Source organism: Lytechinus pictus, chromosome 2 (genome assembly GCF_037042905.1).
Source record: "Lytechinus pictus isolate F3 Inbred chromosome 2, Lp3.0, whole genome shotgun sequence".
NCBI classification, from domain to species: Eukaryota; Metazoa; Echinodermata; class Echinoidea; order Temnopleuroida; family Toxopneustidae; genus Lytechinus; species Lytechinus pictus.
Window position 1 is genome coordinate 8908659 of NC_087246.1, and position 21933 is coordinate 8930591.

The 21933-nt window shown below is 35.4% G+C and overlaps 1 protein-coding gene across 1 annotated transcript; it reads left to right on the plus strand.

Moving 5' to 3' along the window:
* The first annotated feature begins 11551 nt into the window (after positions 1-11551).
* LOC129254871 (uncharacterized) lies at positions 11552-20469 on the plus strand. The gene is made up of 14 exons (XM_064108777.1): positions 11552-12036; positions 12295-12504; positions 13281-13469; positions 13596-13790; positions 14075-14269; positions 14699-14866; positions 15073-15637; positions 15963-16130; positions 16433-16774; positions 17130-17241; positions 17691-17853; positions 18035-18188; positions 19035-19197; positions 19616-20469. Exons 2-14 carry the CDS (start codon positions 12298-12300, stop codon positions 19863-19865), a joined length of 2871 nt encoding a protein of 956 aa, XP_063964847.1. The 5' UTR covers positions 11552-12036; positions 12295-12297; the 3' UTR covers positions 19866-20469.
* Positions 20470-21933: the final 1464 nt, after the last annotated feature.

Genomic DNA, 21933 nt, shown 5'->3' on the forward strand with positions numbered 1-21933 from the left:
CGATTGTATATCATTCAAGTTGATTTAAAAAATGATTGAGTGTAAAAGAAGAAAAAAGAGATCAGAGATATATTCATACCATATCGCATGAAAAATGTAGCTATAAAGAATCTGAAAACATAATAATAATTGTGACTCGATGAGTAAAGAAAAAATAAACCAAAACTCATCTCGTACTCTGAACCGAACACACATCTATCCAAAGAAGAATCGTGCTTAGAAAGGTTTATTTCCAATTCGTCTAATGCCAATTCGTCCAATTGCCAAATCGTCTAATAACCAGTTGGTCCAATAGCTATTTAGTCCATATACCATTTGGTCTAATTGGACGAAGTGTTAGTTGTGCAAAATGAATAAAAATGAAATGGTATTGGACCACCTGGATATGAGACGAAAAAGTCATAGACGATAATTGGACGAAGTGATGATTGGGCCAAATAGTTATTGGACCAAATGGTTGTTAGACGAAATGTTGATGGACGAAATGGCATTAGACCAAATGAAAGTAGACCATGTGGTGAGTGGACGAATTGGCGGTAGACGAATTGGCAATTTATCCTTAGAAATAACATCCCTCTATATGTCCAACCCTAGTCCCACATCGAATGAATTCTGAGCATAGGGATAGGTATGTGAACATAACTGTACATTGACGATTGGTCTACTTTGCATACTCAAAGATGGTATAATGCACTATTATTTCTAAAAATCAGTTCGTCTGATAACCAGTCGGTGTAATGATCACTTACTTCTTCTTATTCCATGTTGGATTTATACCCACTTCGTATAACATACATTTGGTCGAGTAGCACTTATAGACCAATAGATTAATATTGATCCTAATTTCATTTCAAAAAGTAAAAAAACAAGAATAACAAGACAAAGTGGAAATCCATAGACATTATACTAGATGGGAATTAGACTGAGTGGGCATTAGACTAACTGCAATATTAGACCAAAATTGATAGTGGACTAAATGGGCTCCGTCCAAGTAGTATTACAATATCTAATAAGTAAAACAGCTATTTGTAGATTGAAATATAAACCCAAATTCAGCCATAGAATTTTCTTTATAATTTACCCTACAACACTAAAAACGAGAACACAAGTAGAACCTAGACTCGTAGAGAAAATATTTGTATCGACCTCTTCATCATATATCATGCGTCCGTGTACATGAATTAACTTCTGGATATAGTCTATGTTATTCATACCAAATTAGTCCTCTTGATCAATTTTCGAACAAATCATAACACGAACATGACGAGAAATAATGATGTTTTAGAGAACCGACTTCTTCGTTCCGATAACTGCAACTGTTCAGAGATAGTCATCAAAATGTCACTTTGCTCTGACACCAATGCTTGGTGCAAATCCAAACTATGCATGCTGAACCTAACGAGGATCATCCAAGGACTGCGGTTGTGTTGCCTTCACTACCTACCTTGTTTTCACTTCCATATGATGCACGACGGATTCAAGAACATAGATATTGTATTGCCAAATGCCATTTATGACAATCAACAACCAAGAAATCTTTGTCCAAAGTTAGTGAATTGAATTGGTACCTATAATGGCATCTGCCAATATTATGTTCAAAGCAAAAATACAAAGTATTACAGAGCATATGAATTATATATACAATCTGAGGAAGACGTAAGGAAAAGCAAAATAATACAAGTTAAAACAAGGTCTCACAAATTATTCAATACAAGTAATTTTGAATGGAATGTAGAGACATCTACGATACTGACATCGGTGAATCAAAACAGCAGTTTCGTCCTGGACTCTGGACAAACGACACATTTGCATTTTTTGTCAGCTCCGGAAATTAGGACAAAATTGTCGATAAAGACTTGCCAGCTGTTCATTATCAATACAATTCCAATACAATTACTGTGTTCTCGAATCATATGTCATGGAATCGAAAACTTCATACTGTGAATGCTTGAACCAACGATTAGATGAACCGGGGAGTTTTAGCGACCAATACGCAGACGCCTTCCCGAACGCAGAAAATATATTGTCGAAAGCCCGGTCATTACGAAATAGTCTTTGTAGAAAATCGGTGAATTGAAACAGCAGTGTCGTCCCGGGGAGCGTTTCTTTAACATTTTCGTCTGACAAGTTGTCAGATCTGACAACTTTCCTTGATTTTGATTGGCTGAGAAGCAAAGTTCCTGTGGTAACTGTAGGATAACACTGCACTTGTCGGATAAAACGTCCGACAAGTCCTTTCATGAACCCCCCCCCCCCTGGACTCTAGGCAAACGACATACAATTTTTCGTCAGTCCAAATCTTAGGACGATATGCTGTCTCCGTCCACCAACTTTCGACGAATACTTCTCACTCTCATCTGCATGTCCATTGTGATTTGACGTACATTTTCAAAGGAATTTGTGTGTTTGTGTTGTAGAAAGCGTCTGCCTAGTGATTGTGAATATTATGCGTCGCTGCTACATTATCGGTTGTAATGATTACAGTATCACAACTACCAATATCCTTTGGGGTTTCAGCTATTTAACCTCGATCCATCTTGAGCACTACACTGTATCTCGCAGTAACAGATGGCGCTACTCCATAACATTTAGGATTGTAGTATTGACTGGTTCAGAATAATATAAAGATGATGATTAGGGTTTATTAAGTCGGGGTGGTGTACGTGATTTTATGTTTGACTTAAGGACGTTCCACAGTTAAAATGAAGTCCATGTCATTTTCACCAAATTTCGCAGAGAGTTACTTTGGTATCTATGCATTATAAAGATGAAAAAAAAAACATAGGTTCATGTGCTTATTTTTTTTCTACGGGTCTTCAAAGTCACCGTATTTGAATGATATGCAATCTTGCGCAATCAAGAGAATTATGCCTCTCTTAGACCTCACGAATTCACCAAATTAGTTTAAATCATTTTTACTCAGTGAATACCGCATCAAACTTCATCAAATTCTCAAGATATATAACAAAGTGTATACCAAAGTAAGAGAAGGTCTTTTAATTGGTAAAACTATATCTATTTGGAGTCAACAGCGCCCTCATTTGGCAAGGATGGTGCAAAAACTCGGAAAAAACAAATCTTCAAAGACATGAATCTACTCAAAACTTTAGAAAGTATTTTGTAAGCTGCCCTTTTTTCAAAATCCATGTCATTTTTATCAAATTCGGCTAAATTGTAGAGGAATGCATAACGAAGGTGTAGCGATGTTAAAAATATGAGGTCCATGTGCTCGTTTTTTAACTGTGAGTGTCCAAAGTGAGGCGAGTTGGCATCGCCCAAAATGCGTCCAAAACGTGCAAAAGTCTAATAAATGCCGGGTGAAATGCGAATGGTTCATTCAAAATCCATGTCATTTTCATCATACTCTCCAGATTTGTAGAGGAATATATTCTAAAAGCATTAAAATATTAAAAAATATGGGGTCCATGTGCTCGTGTTTAAACTATCAGTGTCCAAAGTGCTGCGAGTTGGCTTGAATATATTGAAATCCACCTAAAATGCGCCGAAAAAGTGCAAAAGTCTAATATCGTCTAAAAGCGAATAGTTCCGTAGTTTTGCTCCAAAACATTAAAAATCCATGTCATTTCCATCATACTCTCTAGATTTTTAGAGGAATATATTCTGATGACGTTAAAATATTAAAAACATGGGGTCCATGTGCTCGTTTTTAAGCTATCAGTGTCTAAACTGTTGCGAGTTGGCTTGAAACAGCCCAAAATGCGCCGAAAACAAGTAAAAGTCTGATAATACCGTCCAAAATGTCTAAAATATGAATGGTTCCGTAGTTCTGCTCCCAAACATTCAAAATCCATGTCATTTTTATCATACTCTCTAGATTTGTAGAGGAATATATTCTAAAGACGTTAAAATATTAAAAATATGGGGTCCATATGCTCGTTTTTAAACTGTCAGTGTCCAAAGTGTTGCGAGTTGGCTTGAAACAATCTATAATGCGCCTAAAACGGGCAAAAGTCTAATTACCATCAAAAATGTCCAAAATACGAATGGTTCATTAGTCCTGCTCCCAAACATTCAAAATCCATGTCATTTCCATCATACTCTCTAGATTTTTAGAGAAATATATTCTAAAGACGTCAAAATATTAAAATTATGGGGTCCATGTGCTCGTTTTTAAACTATCAGTGTCCAAAGTGTTGCGAGTTGGCTTGAAACAATTTATAATGCGCCTAAAACGGGCAAAAGTCTTATACCATCCAAAATGTCCAAAATACGAATGGTTCATTAGTCCTGCTCCCAAACATTCAAAATCCATGTCATTTTCATCATACTCTCTAGATTTGTAGAGGAATATATTCTGAAGAAGTTAGGACATTTAAACTATGGGGTCTATGTGCTCGTTTTCAAATTATCAGTGTCCAAAATATTGCGAGTTTGATTGAAACAGCCCAAAATGCGCCGAAAACAAGCAAAAGTCTGTTAATACCGTCTAAAAGCGAGTGGTTCCGTAGTCTTGCTCCCAAACATTAAAAATCCATGTCATTTTCACCATACATTGCATATAGATACTTTAGCACCTGAATATTCCAAATATGCAAAAATTCACATGGGTCCATGTGCTTGATTTTTGCCATAGAGCTTAAAGATTAACCCAAAATGGATGATGTTCTTAAGAATTGCGCATCCAAAATAATATGGCATTTTTAGACCTGGCGATATCGCAACATTGAGTTTAAAGCCCTATTACTCAGTCAAAATCCATGAAAATATCATTAAATTTTGCAATGTTATTAATAATTGTATCCGTAAGATGGATAATCTGTTGATATTGCTGTCAATTGTTTGCTCATTTAAGTCTAACAACACTTTCAGTTCTTAGAAATTGCGGGAAAGATACTCAACCTCAAAAAATTCAAATTTTAATAACAAACTTGAGAAGTAAAAGAAATGCTGCACTTTATTCAAAACCCATGTCATTTTCACCAAACTTTGCAAAGTTGTAGAGGAAGGTATACCTAAGAGGTGCAAACATTAATAAATATTGGTTCATGTGTTTGTTTTCAAACTATCAGCACTCTTATTAGAGCAAATTTGCTTCTCAAGACACCCGAAAACGCGCCAAAAGCAGTATCTATGTGAAGAAAAATTCCGAACCACTTTTCCATTTATTGATACTCAGGGTCATACTCATCATAATTTGCAGCACTACAGAGAAACTATTTTGAAATTGTAGAGGAATAAAAAAATGGTCCATGGAATAATTCCAGTTTATTAGCTTCATAAAATAACACATCAAATCTGCAGTTAGTGCAGATAACGAGAAAAATCAGTTCACATTATACCTAATCACAAGTTCGTCCATGTGACGTCAGCGCGCAGAGTGTAAAATATGCGCAGATCATGATGCGCACAAACATAACTGTGGAACGTCCTTAATATGCAGATTTTCCACCTGAGCAATCGTCGCCGGAGCAAATGTCATACATGGAACCAAGTCAGGCAGCTATATGTGACTTTTTATGGGCCTGCATGGGAACGATTTTTGAAAGAGGCGGGAGGGGCCCGGGGGTGGAAAATAAAAATTGACAAGCAAAAAAAAGATGTTTTTCGTAGCAAAATGTAGGTGATTTAAGTCTTTTAAAAAAATTTGTATTTTAATCTTCCAACGTGCTTTTCAGGGGGTGCTGCTTATGGTGTATAACAACACCCCCAGAAAAATCACCCGGGCACCCCCGCTTTCCAGGGCTGTGGTGTGACTTATGACTAAACGCATTGGTGTCGATCACGAAAGGGGGATATTTTCATTCATGATGATATATTTTGAATTGAAGGACAAGTCCACCAGAATATGTTGATTTAAATCAATAGAAAAAATCAAACAAGCATAACGCTGAAAATTCATCAAAATCGGATGTAATATAATAAAGTTGCGACATTTTAAAATATCGCCTATTTGACAAAACATTGATAGGTACATCTCGATGACGTGCAAATGAGAGAGTCGATGATGTCCCTTACTATTTATTTTGTTTTTTATTGTTTAAATTATAAAATGTTCACATTTTTACAGATTTTACAATAAAAGGACCAACTTGACTGAATCATAAATCCTTAAAACAACGGTATTTTACATGTGCAGGGAGGAATAAAACTTTGTTTCAAGGGACATAGAGGAAACATTAGAATATTTTATATTATCATAAAATACCAAAAAATAGTGAGTGTGTGTGGCGTCATTAGTCCCCTCATTTGCATACCAAACAGGGCCCCGTAACACAAAGGTTAGCGATTAATCACTAAATGAAATGGCCTGTCAAGATCATCGTTGCATGAGCATTTTGCTCAGTAGACTGCCTAGGAACCAATTAGAATTAACTTTTAAAATCAAGATTAATTGATAATATTTGTGTTAAGGGGCCCCGGGATGTGCGTGTAACTGTTTTGTAGAATTAAGCGAAATTTTAAAATGTCATACACTCTAAAAAATATTAGGTATAAGTGCTCCATGGGGGTAATTATGTGTCCAACCAACATTTGGCATTTCTTTTGGGCATATTTATTTATCCAGTGTGATGAAAATTTTGCCCATTCTAGTAAGTAAGTAATTGCTGCTTTTTTAAAACCTTACTGGACAATATGCTTCCCGCATTGGGTAAAATACTACGATTACATACGAGGTAATCGCTCGCCCCCTCCCCTTCCTGACACGTTATGCCATGTAGGTTTATGTACGCCACCAAAAAACCTAGCTGCCACCATGATTTCAAACTTCGGCACCCATTCCAATGAAATCCCGGATCCACCCTGGTCACTCCCCAATTATATAACGATCGACACACATGATCGTAATCGAACCAATATCTGACTATTTCGTGGGAGGAAAATTAACCAAACTGAACGTCTGGCCGTGCATCTATGACACATATGTGGTCCCTACCAGTGAGGGTGCACCCCAAGTGCCCCTTTTCAAAACAAAAAATGCAAATCGAATAAAAATAGCAGATCATATGTTATAGATATGATAACATTACATGCCACAGTAGAGAACATCTAATCATTTTTAGTTTTATAATATTAAGAAATAATATTGAGAAGAAAAAATTCGAAAGTTTTAGTGATATCAGAAATTGAACATTGCTTTAAATTGTAAAACTATCGTATAGGCCCACTCACACTAGTACGAGGTTAGTATGCTATAGGCCTAAATACAGTATAAGCCAGACAGGGTGGTGTTTCATCAACACTTTCGTCCGACAAGTTGTCAGATCTGACAACTTTCCTTGTTTTTGATTGGCTGATCAAGCAATGTAACTATGGTAAATGTCGGATGAAACGGGCTTTCGATGGTCCGAAAAACCCTTTCATGAAACGCTCCCGTAATTAGTTCAGGGAGTACAATTTATAAGAAAGTATGATGATTATTTTGGGGGGTTCTATAGTGAGACTGACACAAAGATAATGGATGGATGGAAGGTGACAAAACATAACTACAATTGATACACTGGATTTACATCTAGATACATGATATAACAATGTATATTAAGAAGATAAATAAAGGTAATCAAAACACTTCACATTATCCATACAGGGTACCGAATTCAACCATAACGTTTAAATTGTGTTATCCGGGACAACTCAGATGAAAATCAAAGAAGAGCTGTATACCGAGTTCCGACAAATAGTAAATGATATAATGATCAGATCGAGGGAAATAGCAGAGGGAAATAGAAACATGTCTTTACTTTTGTGTCTTTTTATAATCACTTTAAAAAATATATTAATGGCAGGTAAGGAAAAGATGTCGCAACCCCCACCCCCCCCCCCCAAAAAAAAAAAACAGAGAGAGAGATATCATGTAAAATGTGTTATGTAATGTATATCCAAGCCAACTTTCATGAAATTAAAATCGAATGACAATAAAGTGACGTATGAAACACAAGTGAAAAAAATGTGTTTTCCCAGGTTTGTAAAATCAAAACGGCGCTGTTTGTGTTGCAATGTTCCCCAGGTCATTTTTTAAGGTATAATGGTGAATAGCGAAGGTTTGATGTGACGTATGGAGACAAACATTTTCCAATCTAACTGGAGTGAACCCGCGTGTAGTTGAAAGCGAATTTGCATCAGTGCGCGGTGATCCCTGCGTCATACATGTTACGTAACATAATTATGTAGGGTTTTGTATTACATCATGGAAAGCAGTGGTGACGTTGAGAAGTCATTGAATTCGTAAGCGTGAAAGAGATGAGACAACTACTCTGGGTCGATAAAATGACCCCCTGTGACTCAGATTGTGGGATTGAATATGGACTCATACACCAACAAGGGGGATATGATCGTTCAAACCATAATCAGATTTTCATTTTCTGCATTATTTGATGCAAATCATTAATATATCAGGAAAAAAATATATATTGCCGCTTTTCGCCTCAGTGTAAGAAGAAAGTAGACTTTACTCGAGTCAATGCATTTCAGAGAGATATTTTAGGGATATATTAAAGATATACAGGCCTATACATTGGGTACAACAATATTTTTCTAAATTTTAGAAAATTCTATAAAGGCATGCAGCTGCATGAGAGATAATGTGCTCTTCTTTTTTCTCTCTCACTCTCTCTCTCTCTTTACCTTATTTTCTGCTGCTATGCCGAATTTCGACGGGGGGGTGTCACAAGCGGTTTAAAAATTCCAACTAATTCAATGTGAAATATGATAGAATACACGAGCCAGTTAAATCGTATAATCAAAGAATTAATATAAACTTCAGGTGATGTTTGACCCAAGTTTAATTAATGGAAACATAATCTCACCTTTCATCGACTTTCACATCTTCAAAATCTGATTGAATGGTATACATTATATAAATACAAATATCGTGTTATTGTTTTTTTGTCTTCCATGCTTACAGGCTAATAAACTTTATTATAATAGGCCTGTGTCTAAGGGTTTGGTTCATGTTAAAGGAGTTTGCAAGTTTAGGCCTAAATGTAGGGTTATACAAATTCCCATTAACAAAAAAGACATCCATCATTCATATATTCACCATGCAACCAAGCACGGCGATTTAGTAAGCGTCCCCCCAAAAAAATGAATAAACAAATAAATAAACAAATAAATAAACAATAACAATATAAAATAGATGAATGAATGAATAAATTAGTAAATAAATAAATAAACAAACAAATACATAAATAAATAAATATATAAATGAATAAATAAAGGAGGGGTGCAAGACGATTCTCTCCCATATAGGCTGCTATACAAAATGCAAAATTCGAGGGGGATTATCCTCGTTCGTCCCACCCCTCCCCCCAACTTGATCATCGCCCATGTTTACTTAGTACCCCCCCCCCTCTGCTCAGAGGAAAATGATAGTTTAGTAAAAATTAAACAAAATAAAGGGAACGAGAGAGAGAGTGAAATAGAAGGTATTCAATAAAATTCAGGCACTAGTTGACATGATTAAGATGATACCATCAACGTCAGGTCTGACGAGGGTTTGCGTAATGCAAGCAATGAGGTGGTAAACATTGAATTTACAGATTATTTATATACGTCATAGTTCATGTTTGGTTTTTTTAATTGTTGTCGTGCGAAGAGTTGGTCTTAAAAATTTGGTACCCAGGTTCCAAACCATGTTGGTATGATCTCATTTTAATATGGTATTTAAACAGTGTGTGAAAAAAAATCAAAGCCTCCAAATGACACATTTCATAATCCAAGGCAAAGTTCAACCCCAACACCAGGTTGATAATAGTAACGATAAAAATGATGATGATAACAATAATATTATTATCATCAATCATCATCATTATTATTATTATTATTATTATTACTATTATTACTATTATTAAAGAAATTATATATCAGAGGCATACTGTTATTATCATCGCGTTTCCAGTGCTTAGTGCATTTAAGGAATTAATCGAACCAAAGGAAAACAATCACACAGCATTAAAAAATTCTTCAAAATTTGGATTCGATTCGATTTGATTTCTGCATTCACATCAGAAATGAGTATACAGCATGACATAATGACAAATAAAGATTTGTTGCATTATTAATCATTTCATAAAACGGTAATATACACATCCTAGTCGGAATATGGAAATGCCACGCGCGCACACACACCCTCACCCCCCTCCCCACACACACACCCACCAACCCACACACCCATACTGTTTCTCGTGTATATCCTTTAAATAAAGAGGGTTACCATCTCATTTATTGAAAATTGAGGTTTTACGTTCCATAACAAATAAAACCAAGTTTTATATTATTGAAAGAAAAAATGATTTCATTTCATTTAATAAAATGCAAAAGAATGGCTAGTATATACTTCATCTGAAAGGCCATATGCATATATAATTATTACTGTTTAGTGAAAAAATAATTGAGACGTAAAAATTCCTTTTTTCATTTAGTTTTATACACGTTTTTTTTTCGCTAATTTTATTCAAAATAGGCAGTTATAATAGGATTGGTTTGACCCTTAAAAATAAAACCCTTTTTGTGTATTCTTTTTGATAATTCTTGATTCTTGCTTTTACTTTAATTTACACTAGGTATATGAGTTGTATCAACGCTTGCATGAGCTTTTTGATTTTCTTTCATCTAAGGCCTTATTCTCTTCATTTCATTTTTTAATTCTGTAAGATTTTGTCGTTTCTGATATCACAATGTAATAATAAAATGAGATGATGATTATTTTATGATTTTTACTTGGGCGGCCATATTCTTCTTTCAATGAGAGTGCAATAAAAATCCGAAATACAACAGCAAATAATAAAATTGAAAATACGAGTGTAATTTGTTTAAGGCCTACTTTCTGAGGGGAAATATGCACCCCAAAATTGGTTGATAAAAATGAAGCTGAGGAACAAACAATTTTATAGTTCTTATTAGTACGTCATACCCTTTTACGTAGATTAAAATTCCTTTAAAAATACGTCTGGAATCCGTCTTTAAAGGACAAGTCTACCCCGACATAAAGTTAATTTGAATAAAAAGATATAAATCTAACAAGCATAACACTGAAAATTTCATCAAATTCGGTTGTAAAATAAAAGAGTTGTAAATATGACACTTTTAATTTTCGTTTAATTTCACAAAACAGTAATTTCATAAGCACATCTCGGTCGGTATGCAAATGAAGAACTATGACATCCGTCACTCACTATTTCTTTTGTATTTTATTATATGAAAAATTCATATTTTCTCCTCATTGCCTTGTGAAACAAACTTTTATTTCTCCCTGAACATGCGGAATTACCATCAGTCAAGTTGGTCCTTATTGTCAAATCTGTAAAAATTGAAATATTGTATAATTTAAACAATAAAATAATAGTGAGGGACATCATCGGTTCTCTTATTTGCATGTGACTGAATTGTGCATATAATTTTGTGAAAAATAAGTGAAATTTTAAAATGTCATAGCTTGCTTATTTTACATCAAATTTTGATATTTTCAACACTATGCTTGTCTGATTTTTCTCTATTGATTCAAATCAACTTTTTACTGAGGTGGGCTTGACCTTTAATGACATCCGCAATATCCACATTCCTATAAGTTATTGGAGAAGCAATATAGAAAAACAGTTTTAACATGTCCAAGAATTTCCAGGGCACCCATTAAGAGATAAGGATTAACAAAGAGATGGCAGTCTACGTAAAAGGGAACGGATGGTCGACGTCATAATAGTTTCTTGATTGTTGAACGGTGTTTTGGGTTATAATGTACAGAAGACTCTGAGGCTGGGGGCACTGGACCATGTTTTAACAAAATAACTTTCTGACGTCAGTGAGGGGTAAATATCGATTGAGTTGGACCAGGGAAAGGGTATAAATAAGAATGGATCTTGGATAGACATCAAGAAACTTTCTCAACCCTCTGCTGGTCGGATGGGAAAACAATCTCGAAAGAATCGCACTTGAACAACTCTTTTATTTGTTTTACATTCGTTATAATTTGGTACAAGAAACTTTAAAAAACTTAGAAGCAGGACTTCAAAATTTCAGAGACGTAACAGAAGATAATAGAACTGATATCCTGAGCTCAAGAACGTAATCTGAAGCTTAAATGTAAGTAGTTTTAACATATTTCTTTTTAGAAAACATTGAGTTGTGTAATGTGATTGTCCGAATACCAGTCTGTAAGTAGATTAAACACTTTTAATACAATTTTATTCAATATAAATAACGGGCGTATGTTGGCGCTTAAATTAACTCGACGAATACAATTTCAATTGAACAGACAGCTTAAATGAAATGTTTAATACTTACCGTTTACTATTATTAAAATGCATATTTGTTTTTATATCATTCTCCCTTTCTTCTCAGATCATGAAGCGGACATTCGTGGTCCTAGTCCTTCTTGGACTTGGTCTTATTCCTCAAGTTTGTCAGTCAGAACGAACCATCATTGAACAAGCCTGGCCTGGAGCATTTAAGGGACGAATGACTCTTTCCGTCGATGAATGTACAAGTTCTATCTACGGCGGAGGCTGGACAGTCACTGTAGTATTTGACCGACCCGTGTACAATCTAGATGTAAGTAATAATAATGATGATAGTGGTATTATTCATATTATTATTGTAATATTGATAGTAATGATGATGATGATAATAATAATAACAATACATGTAATAATAATGTTGATAATAATTTTCAATCAGTGTTTTGTATTTACAATACTGATTTCAGCGACTGGTCAATTTTCATGCAATTTCTATTCTGAAACGATTGATGACTATAAAATTCAATGTCCATGATAACATCAGAGTTGTGGAAGCATTGGTAGGCATATAACAATTTAATGGCAGGGTCATGAGTCGTGATCTACTAAAAATAGTTACGCATATTTGTCTTTTATTGAAACAAGTTACTCATATTGCCATTTGTAAATATTTCCATTGTACTTTTTATACGTTGCTGTCACTTTGTTTTGTGTATTCATTGTTAATTTCTAGTATCATTTTAGTGTGATTATTTTATACCTTGTTCTACTCTTTATACATAATTATCTGTTCTTTGTTTAATCTAGTTTTATCTCTGTATGTCTGTCTGATGTATACTATGATGTTTGTTTATATGGACCTCTGCTTATGCGGTTATGTTTGGAATAAAGTCTTGAATTGAATTAAATCTTATATAATGCCCCTTTTATGTTTTTATTAGACAAATCAGGAGTTTGAAGACGAAAACGGTCTAATCATTGATACCTAAATATTCATTTAATTTCGGTTTGAGTACATTTATTTTTAAACAGACTAATCAATTATCATGTTTTTTCTTTAATTTTGATGTAATTTGTTTTCTTTTATAGATCTGGAGAGCCCAGATCATATCTCGGAGTGCTGATAACCTTGTCTATGAGCTTGGTAACATGAACTGGAACCCTGTAATTTATCCCAACACATACCTTGAGCTTGAATTCATCGGATACCTACGACAGAACCAGGGAGGAGGAACCCATGGAACGGCTACATTGAATGACAATGGACTATGTAACGAGGTAAGCATCAAAGAAGGAATCCTGCATAATCTTTAATAAAAACATAAAAAGTGCTACCTTTTGGCAATATATAATCAAAAACTGTGAATTTTGTGTTATACCAATATTTATCATATTTATTTACAGCTGACAGATTTATCAAGCAGCCAGTCATCATCCAGCCTTCCTGACCTGAGCGATGGTAGTTGTGAAGCTGAGTATGAACTCCTCGATGAATGGCCAGGAAACTTTAAAGGTCGTGTGCGTCTTCCAATCTCTACCAGACTTTCTGGTGGATGGACAGCATCACTGATCTTCTCTGATCCTGTCAACAATCTTCAGGTGAATACCTACAAAATATAATCATGCTTTCCCTACCAACCAAAATGATTTTATCATTACGTTTCCCATGGTATTGTCATTTTAAATATCATTGAAATCTATTTATTCAAACTAATTTTGCTTCTTGTAATTCCTGCATCTTTCTTCTGTGGGAAACGTGAATTGACTTACATGTAACCAAACGCACTGAAAAATAGCCAGGTTATTTGTGATCTCATGTATTTTGATTTATAAGCTTGGCTCTTGACTTACTCCAACTATGCTCTGTAATGGTTTCTATATAGATTTGGACTGCATCTATTCTGAGTGTGAGCAATGACAAACGCGTTTATCGTCTTCGTAATCAACAATGGAACCGAAGACTAGACGTTGGAGTGGTTTACCAGGCCGAGTTCATTGGTTCACTATCATCAGCGATCATACCAACTTTCAGCTTCCTAATGGAAGATCATCCAGCTTGCGACGATATCACATCTGAGGTAAGATCTATATCCACTCATTTTATCTCACTATCATAGTGTGTGTTTATTTTGATTTCTGCTTATCAAGGTGAAGACTTTCCTTGTAATAGTTATCTAGATAAAATAGGCTTATCATGCTCAATGTTGATGCAGCTTGAATTCTATTCGAAAAGGTTCATATTCCCTTTTATTAAAGAGTTGTTTTAAAATGTCCAAATAATAATTAATATTACTGCGGAAGATGATTTCCTCGTGGAAGTAGAAATAGCTGGTAACTTATCAGCTCTAATAATCTTTTTTTTTGCAATTCCACATGAATATCCAGGCAATTGTACAAGAATGGCAAGATTTATACTAATAATTTTTGTAAAACAGTCAGTGATTGTTAGTTTGTTCTGCCTACCAAGTAAGTAAGCATATGAAATCTATGGGTTTTTTTTTCCAAAGGTATCTTCAGTGGTCGACAATGGTGTTTGCTCTTGTGGCACTGTACGTCAGCTTATCGATGAGTGGGGTAATAACTTCAAAGGTCGAGTCCGCGTACCCGTCACCAACTCATTGACCGGGGGATGGACTGCTGAGCTCGAGTTTTCCGAACCAGTCTGGAATTTACAGGTGAGTTGTAAATTGAGATGAGAGTATGCCTATAGTTATCTAAAATGTGTGTGGTGGTTTTAATTGCAATGCGATGCCATGTGAGGCAAAGGGTTAAGATTTTGATGCTGGTCGATCGTTGAAATGAGGTAAAATTACGTAATTTAGGCGTACATGAAGATCGTCATTTCTGATACTGACTCTGACTTCTATATTTTCGTCTTCAGATATGGACAGCTCTTATACAAGGCATCGATTCCACATTTACAAGATACACCCTGACCAACCAACAATGGAATTCAGATCTTGCCGGCGCTGAATTCGATGCCGAATTCATTGGCGCCATCTCTGCAGGAATTCCTGATTTCCAGATTCGTCTTCTCAACCAGCCCGACTGTGAGTGCCCGGAATATTACGTCCCTACTACAACTATTCCAACAACAACGATTCCAACGACGACAGTCTCTACGACTATCCCACTTACCACCACCAATCCACTGCCATCTACAATGGAGACAACTGTTGTCCCAGAGGTGACAACTGCAGAGGAAACGACATCGCAAGTCGCAACGATTTATCCTGAAGTCACAACTGAAGATGGAAAGTCTACCACCCTTGGTCCAGATGCGACGACGGCAGATCTTGAATCCACAACTCCGAATACACCAGATGTCACTACCGATGATGTCACCGATGAAACCACCACGATCGCCGAAGAATCTACAACCGACTCAACTGGCTTAATGGAAACTACTAAAACTTTACCTGATGTATCAACTGTAACCCCTAAAGGTATATAACTTATTTTTCAATGATATTATTTGTCTTCTTTGATTGGTTGTTATTATTTTTTTTCCGTTTTCTGACGTTGACTGCATATAATGCTACTGCCTACTATAAACAGCTGAATGAAAATAAAGGGCAGTGACTTCCTTCTCGCTAATCATACAGCAGTCCTGTTTTAAATTTGGAACTGTTCTGCAAAGTTATGAATATGACTGTGAATTCACTTTCGGAGACTGCCTTTCTTACATTTTTGTATTCTGGAGAGTATATCGATTTTTTTTTCTTCCTCCATTAAGCTTAATTCACACTCTCTTGCTTATAATTCCTACAGTTGGAGATTATGCTGACTACGACGAAGTCCTTCATAAGTCCATCTTGTTCTACGAGGCCCAGAGATCAGGTGCCCTTCCATCATCGAATCGTATTCCTTACCGTGGTGATTCTGCACTCAATGATCAGGGTAGCAACGGTGAGAGTCTTACCGGTGGATGGTATGACGGTAAGATAATTTCATTACTTATTCAATCTCTAACTTTCAGAAGTATCGACTTGTTACTTCAAAGGAGATTATTTTATTTTCCAAATATTTTTCACAAGCAGTGATTAAGCCAATTTTCTAAATAGATATCAATGAAATAACGAAATTGTGTCTCCTATCTGCTTCATAATCAAATATCAATACAGCGTCGACAGTATAAAATGAGACATCATTATTTATGACAAAAGTGTATTATAGTAGTCTTTTTTAAAGACAATGAAATTAAGATAAAAGTAGTAATCTGAATATAACTTTATTTCCAGCTGGAGACACTGTGAAATTCGGGTTGCCAATGGCATCATCAACCACCCTCCTAGCTTGGGGCATCATCGAGTACCAAGATGCATACATCTCGGCTGGTGAATACGAAAACGCTCTCGACAGCATTAAATGGGCCACTGATTACTTCATGAAATGTCATGTCTCCCCCAACGAGTTTTACGCTCAAGTGGGTGATGGTCACTTTGACCATTCTTTGTGGGTCAGACCTGAAGAACTGTCTGGAGCTAGACCAGCTTTCAAGCTTGATCCTTCCAATCCAGGCTCTGATGTTGCCGGAGAGACTGCCGCTGCCCTTGCTGCAGCTTCTTTAATCTTCAAGAAAGGTGAGTATGCCCTGAGTTGCAAAACTGTTTTTTTCATTTTCTTTTTAACTCTTATTAATTCTTTATCACGAAATTAATGTTGTGATTATTAGCAACAGCTCACTTGATGTAAAAGAATGAGTGCAAATTTCCAGCGCATTCTATCTGAAATATCCTGTCGAACTTTTGATGTACAAATCGATTTTATTTACATCAATTACATTTTCTTCACGTTCCAGTCCTTAAATCGTGAAAGAGCAGAGACACTTGTCTATGGGGACAATTAATAACGCAACATCACTTGTAATGTACAAAATGGCACTACAATAAAATCAATATTTTTCTCATCATCTTTCCTTTTCTATACGTCTTCCAGATGCTGTATATTCCTCAGCTCTCTTAACCCATGCTATTCAGCTCTTCGAGTTTGCTGATACTTACCGGGGATACTACTCTAGTTCCATCCCAAACGCTGACAGCTTCTATCAGTAAGTGACAACAATCAACAATTATCAATTTCATTCCTAATCTGTGCACCGTTTTGCAAGACGATTTGTAAGTGGCTCCAACCTTATACTTGTTATAATTCTACCTGAGTCCGTATATCTTACTGGCTGAAAAGAAATGTATGTCAGTGATAAAGCTCTTACAAGATGCTTTATATATATACTCTATGGAGCATATAATAAGATGCTTGAGTCCGGTCCCGGAGTCCGGTTGACAAGATTTTTGAAATATGAATGTGCTTTACTCTGGTACGACTAACATAACCTCATATGATATCAATAATAATTACAAACCTATAAACATGATGATAAAATGCACCCAATTTCTAAATTAATATTCACGTTAAAACCATTCATCTGACTTTAATCATCTATCGGCTTAATCATATTGAATCATAACTATGTAATCCAATGATTACCTCTTAATACAGTTCATCCCATTATGTTGACGAACTGGCCTATGCTGCAGCCTGGTTGTACCGAGCATCAGGTGATCAGACTTATTATAATAAGGCACTTAATCTATATCAGCAGCATGGACTTGATGCCAAACCATGGGCGTTTGACTGGGATGATAAGAAAGCAGGTCTGCAGGTAAGATGCGCTTCGAGGAAATTCCTTGTAACTATTTTACAGAGCACTTGACAAGTTGACAATAAAATTCACCATTTCCTAAATATGAAGCTATTATTGATAATTGATCGTTAATTGTTGTTATCAGTTATCATATTAAAAGAAACACTTACACTGACTATTACGTATCTTTTAATTGTAGCTTATGATGTATCAGCTGAGCGATGGTACGAGTCAAACCCAGTATGAAAATGCCGTCAAGACTTACTTAGATAGCTGGATGCGAGGAGGTGATGTGACCTATACACCTGGAGGCTTGGCTTGGCGATCTCAATGGGGTTCACTCCGTTATTCTGGTAGGTCTTATCATCAAATCGATAACAAAACATCCTAACCATATATTGCTCAGGCTGTATTATTTCCGATCTCAAACTTTGCGCAAATCGATGTTAAAGGGCTACTCCGAGCTGAAAATTATTATTTCTACATAAATACAGTAAAATCAATGAGCAAAACGATGAAAATATCACAAAAATCTCATAACAAATAACAAAGTTATTGAACTTTAGATTTCAGTAATATTTTGTGAAAACACTTGTGCACGCCGTCATGAATATGCAATAGATGGGCTGATGATGTCATACACTGTAAAAAAAAATGTTGTGTAAAATTTTAACCAGCACGAGGGTAATTATGTGTCCAACCAGTTGGGGCAGTATTTTACTCAATGCGGGAAGCATATTGTCCAGTAAGGTTACAAAAATAAGCAGCAATTATTTTACAATAGGCAAAATCGATATGATAATAATACAATACAAAAGAATAAGTGGGGATATTAGATTGTTAGCTTGCTCATAAAATATTCATGAGTGTATGTGTAAAACTGCCTGTTTCACCATAATACTACAAAACTTTAAATTTGTATAACTTCGTGTTGTTTCCTGTCTGATTTTGATGAATATATTTATAGTTTTGCATGATTAATTTTGAACAATCAATATTTCATAACTATCAGAAATAAAAGCGATAAAATGCAAATCTATTACTTCATTTATCAAAACATAAATTAAAATGGAAGTGATATGTCAAAAGAGAAGGTTCGAGGTGCGTTTGGATGGGAACAGTGGTTTCACAATTGCAATAACAGTTATAAATATATCTATATTCTAACAGTTATTATTATCCCTTTTTTAAAATCTCAGCCAACACTGCATTCTTGGCCTCCATTGCCTGTCGATCTGGTCTTAGCTCGCAATATTGTGACTTCGCCCAAGAACAGATCGACTACATGTTAGGATCAAACGGTCGTAGTTTCGTAGTCGGATTTGGTGACAACCCTCCTGATAGACCACATCACCGGGCTAGGTAAGAAAATATGTTTCAACTTTTATCGAATCTACTATTTATATTGTAACGGTTGTAGAGATGATTATTAGGGTGGTGTGGATTATCAACACCCTTGTCCACTTGAGAAGATGAAAACGGTTTAAACAAAATTAATATTTTGCTTATCAACTGTACAATCTCCCTTATCTCGATCAAGGCTTCCAAAAAGGAGGGGAAAAAACAAAGAAACTTCGATGTGAGAAAATAGAATTACAGTTATAGCCCGGCCATCTTGATTATTTTTGCATGATTTTTTTTTGTAGCTTTAGGGAACATAAAATATGAAGAAGCTACATTATGAGCGGTGTCTCTATGAATATCAGATGTTCCAGTAGTAAACAGTGATAGCCTCACCTTATCAACCATTATTTCATCTTTGAACCCTTTACCCACACAGTTCCTGCCCCGACTTGCCAGCTCCATGCGGGTGGAACGAATTTGGCGCCCCAGGACCCAACCCACAGATCCTTTACGGAGCCCTGGTTGGTGGTCCAAACGACAGAGATGAGTTCGTCAATGACCGATCTGATTACATTCAAAACGAGGTCGCTTGCGACTACAACGCCGGATTCCAATCTGCTGTGGCTGGTGTAAAACAGCTCCTAATGGAAGGCCTAATCGTTGCTAATCCACGTGCTCTGTGGTAGATGAAAAGTTTAATCATATTGGTGATGGACGGAATTTAAAAAAAATACTGTTAATAATCTTTCTTAAAGTGAGAATCTTGGGGGGGGGGCAATCGTTATATTTGATTGACTGTGGTAACAAACCTCTTCTTGGTTTGATCAAACGCTGAATGTTTTTTTTTTGCATTAAAATAAGCTTGATCTTGCTTGATAGGCCTGCGGTGTAACATCTTAGTATCATAAACATAAACCTGTACCATTTTTTATTTCAAATGTGTGACTTACTGTATTTTAATGTTTCAAAATGAACGTACATGTATATCAATATTATTCTGGAGCATGTATATTTAAGCAGTAAGAGAAAAAAAAAGGAAAAATGTAAAAAAAAATGAAACGAACAATGAGACTAATATTGATATCAATTAACTGATAACTTGTTATGAACCATGAATGTACTAATGGATAAAAATTCACATTAACATTAAACTGAAATGTTTATTTATGTTAACACAAATGCATTTCATGAAATCATGATCATTTTGCTGGATCAAAATGGAATTAGTATTTGCTGTACAGACTCAATTAAGTATTATTACTTTATTAAAATTGTTTTTTCATAATGATATGCGTATTTCTCGTTTAAGTTATCTCTTTTTCTTATAAAGCTTTATAAAAGTGCATATCTGAGGAGAGTCTCGAATAGTGTCAATAACTGGATAAAAAGGAACACAAAAAATAGCCGAAACGAGAACAAAAAACAACAAATGGGGTAAAAAGGTGAAGAGAGGATGAGAGAGAGAGACATAAAAAAATTGATGTAAGAGAGAGATAGGGCGGATGGGAAGAGCGAAAGAGAGAAACAGATAATAAGAAAAGAGAGAAGAAAAGAGATTATTGCCCTTCTCGCTCCTCCGTTTTCCAATTATGTTTGATCGCCTTCTCATTGCATTATACAATTCATCCTATTCTCACCTTACTATCTTCTTCTTATACTCTTCCCCTCTTCCTCCAAAGGCAGATATGACAGATACAATCACACAGCCCATGGACTCTCTGTAGAAATAGGCAATTACCGATACAACATGGACCGGTTTGGAGTCGGTTTTGTTAGTGTGACTTTTCACAGAGAGGGGGCTCCCCCGCCCCTCTTTCTTTCTTTCTTTCTTTCTTTCTTTCTTTCTTTTTTTTTTTTTTTTTTTGCACCTTTTGAATCCTTCCATCTCATTCAGGGAGAGAAAGAAAAAAAAGAAACTAAGAAAGATAGAAAGATTTTTAAACTTGTCAAATTAAAATTTTACTTACAAAATAATGACAAAAGCCAAACATACAATAAAAAATAGTTTGACACTGATATATATTTTAAAAAGGATTGATTACAAACACAGAGGTAAAACCAAATGTTATATTAGCCATGCAATACTGCCCTCGTTAAGAAGGAAATAAAGAAAGAAAGAGAGAGAGAGACAGAGAGAAAGATAGATAGAAAGATATAAAGAAGGGGAGGGAGAGAAAGAGGGGGAGAGAGAGGTTTCGTTAATGTGACTTTTTACAAAGGGGGAGCATAAAGAGACGGGAAGGATGCAAAAGGTGCTGAATAAAAAAAGAGAAAGAAAGAAAAGGGTGAAGGATAAAAATCGTCCTGGATTTTGCTGCCTAATGACCATACCAAATTAATCAAAAAAGTAGGCCTAAATCCTCCTAAACAAAAAAAATATTTTTACATTACAATGTACGGTATGTAATTTTAGGGGCTACCCTCTGAGTGAATACGGAATTAACGTCTATGCTTCAATGAGCACAGTCAGATGGGTAAATTGTCACTTTTTAAAGGGATGGTCCGGGCTGAAAATATCTATATCTTAATACATAGAGTAGAAATCACTGAACAAAATGCCGAAAATTTCATCAAAATCGGATAACAAATGATAAAGTTATTGAAGTTTAAAGTTTAGCAATATTTTGTGAAAACAGTCGTCATGAATATTCATTAGGTGGGCTAATGATGTCACATCTCCACTTTCCATTTTCTTATATGCATGAAATCATAATTTTTTCATTATTTCATACTTGTATGAATAATATGTCTCTC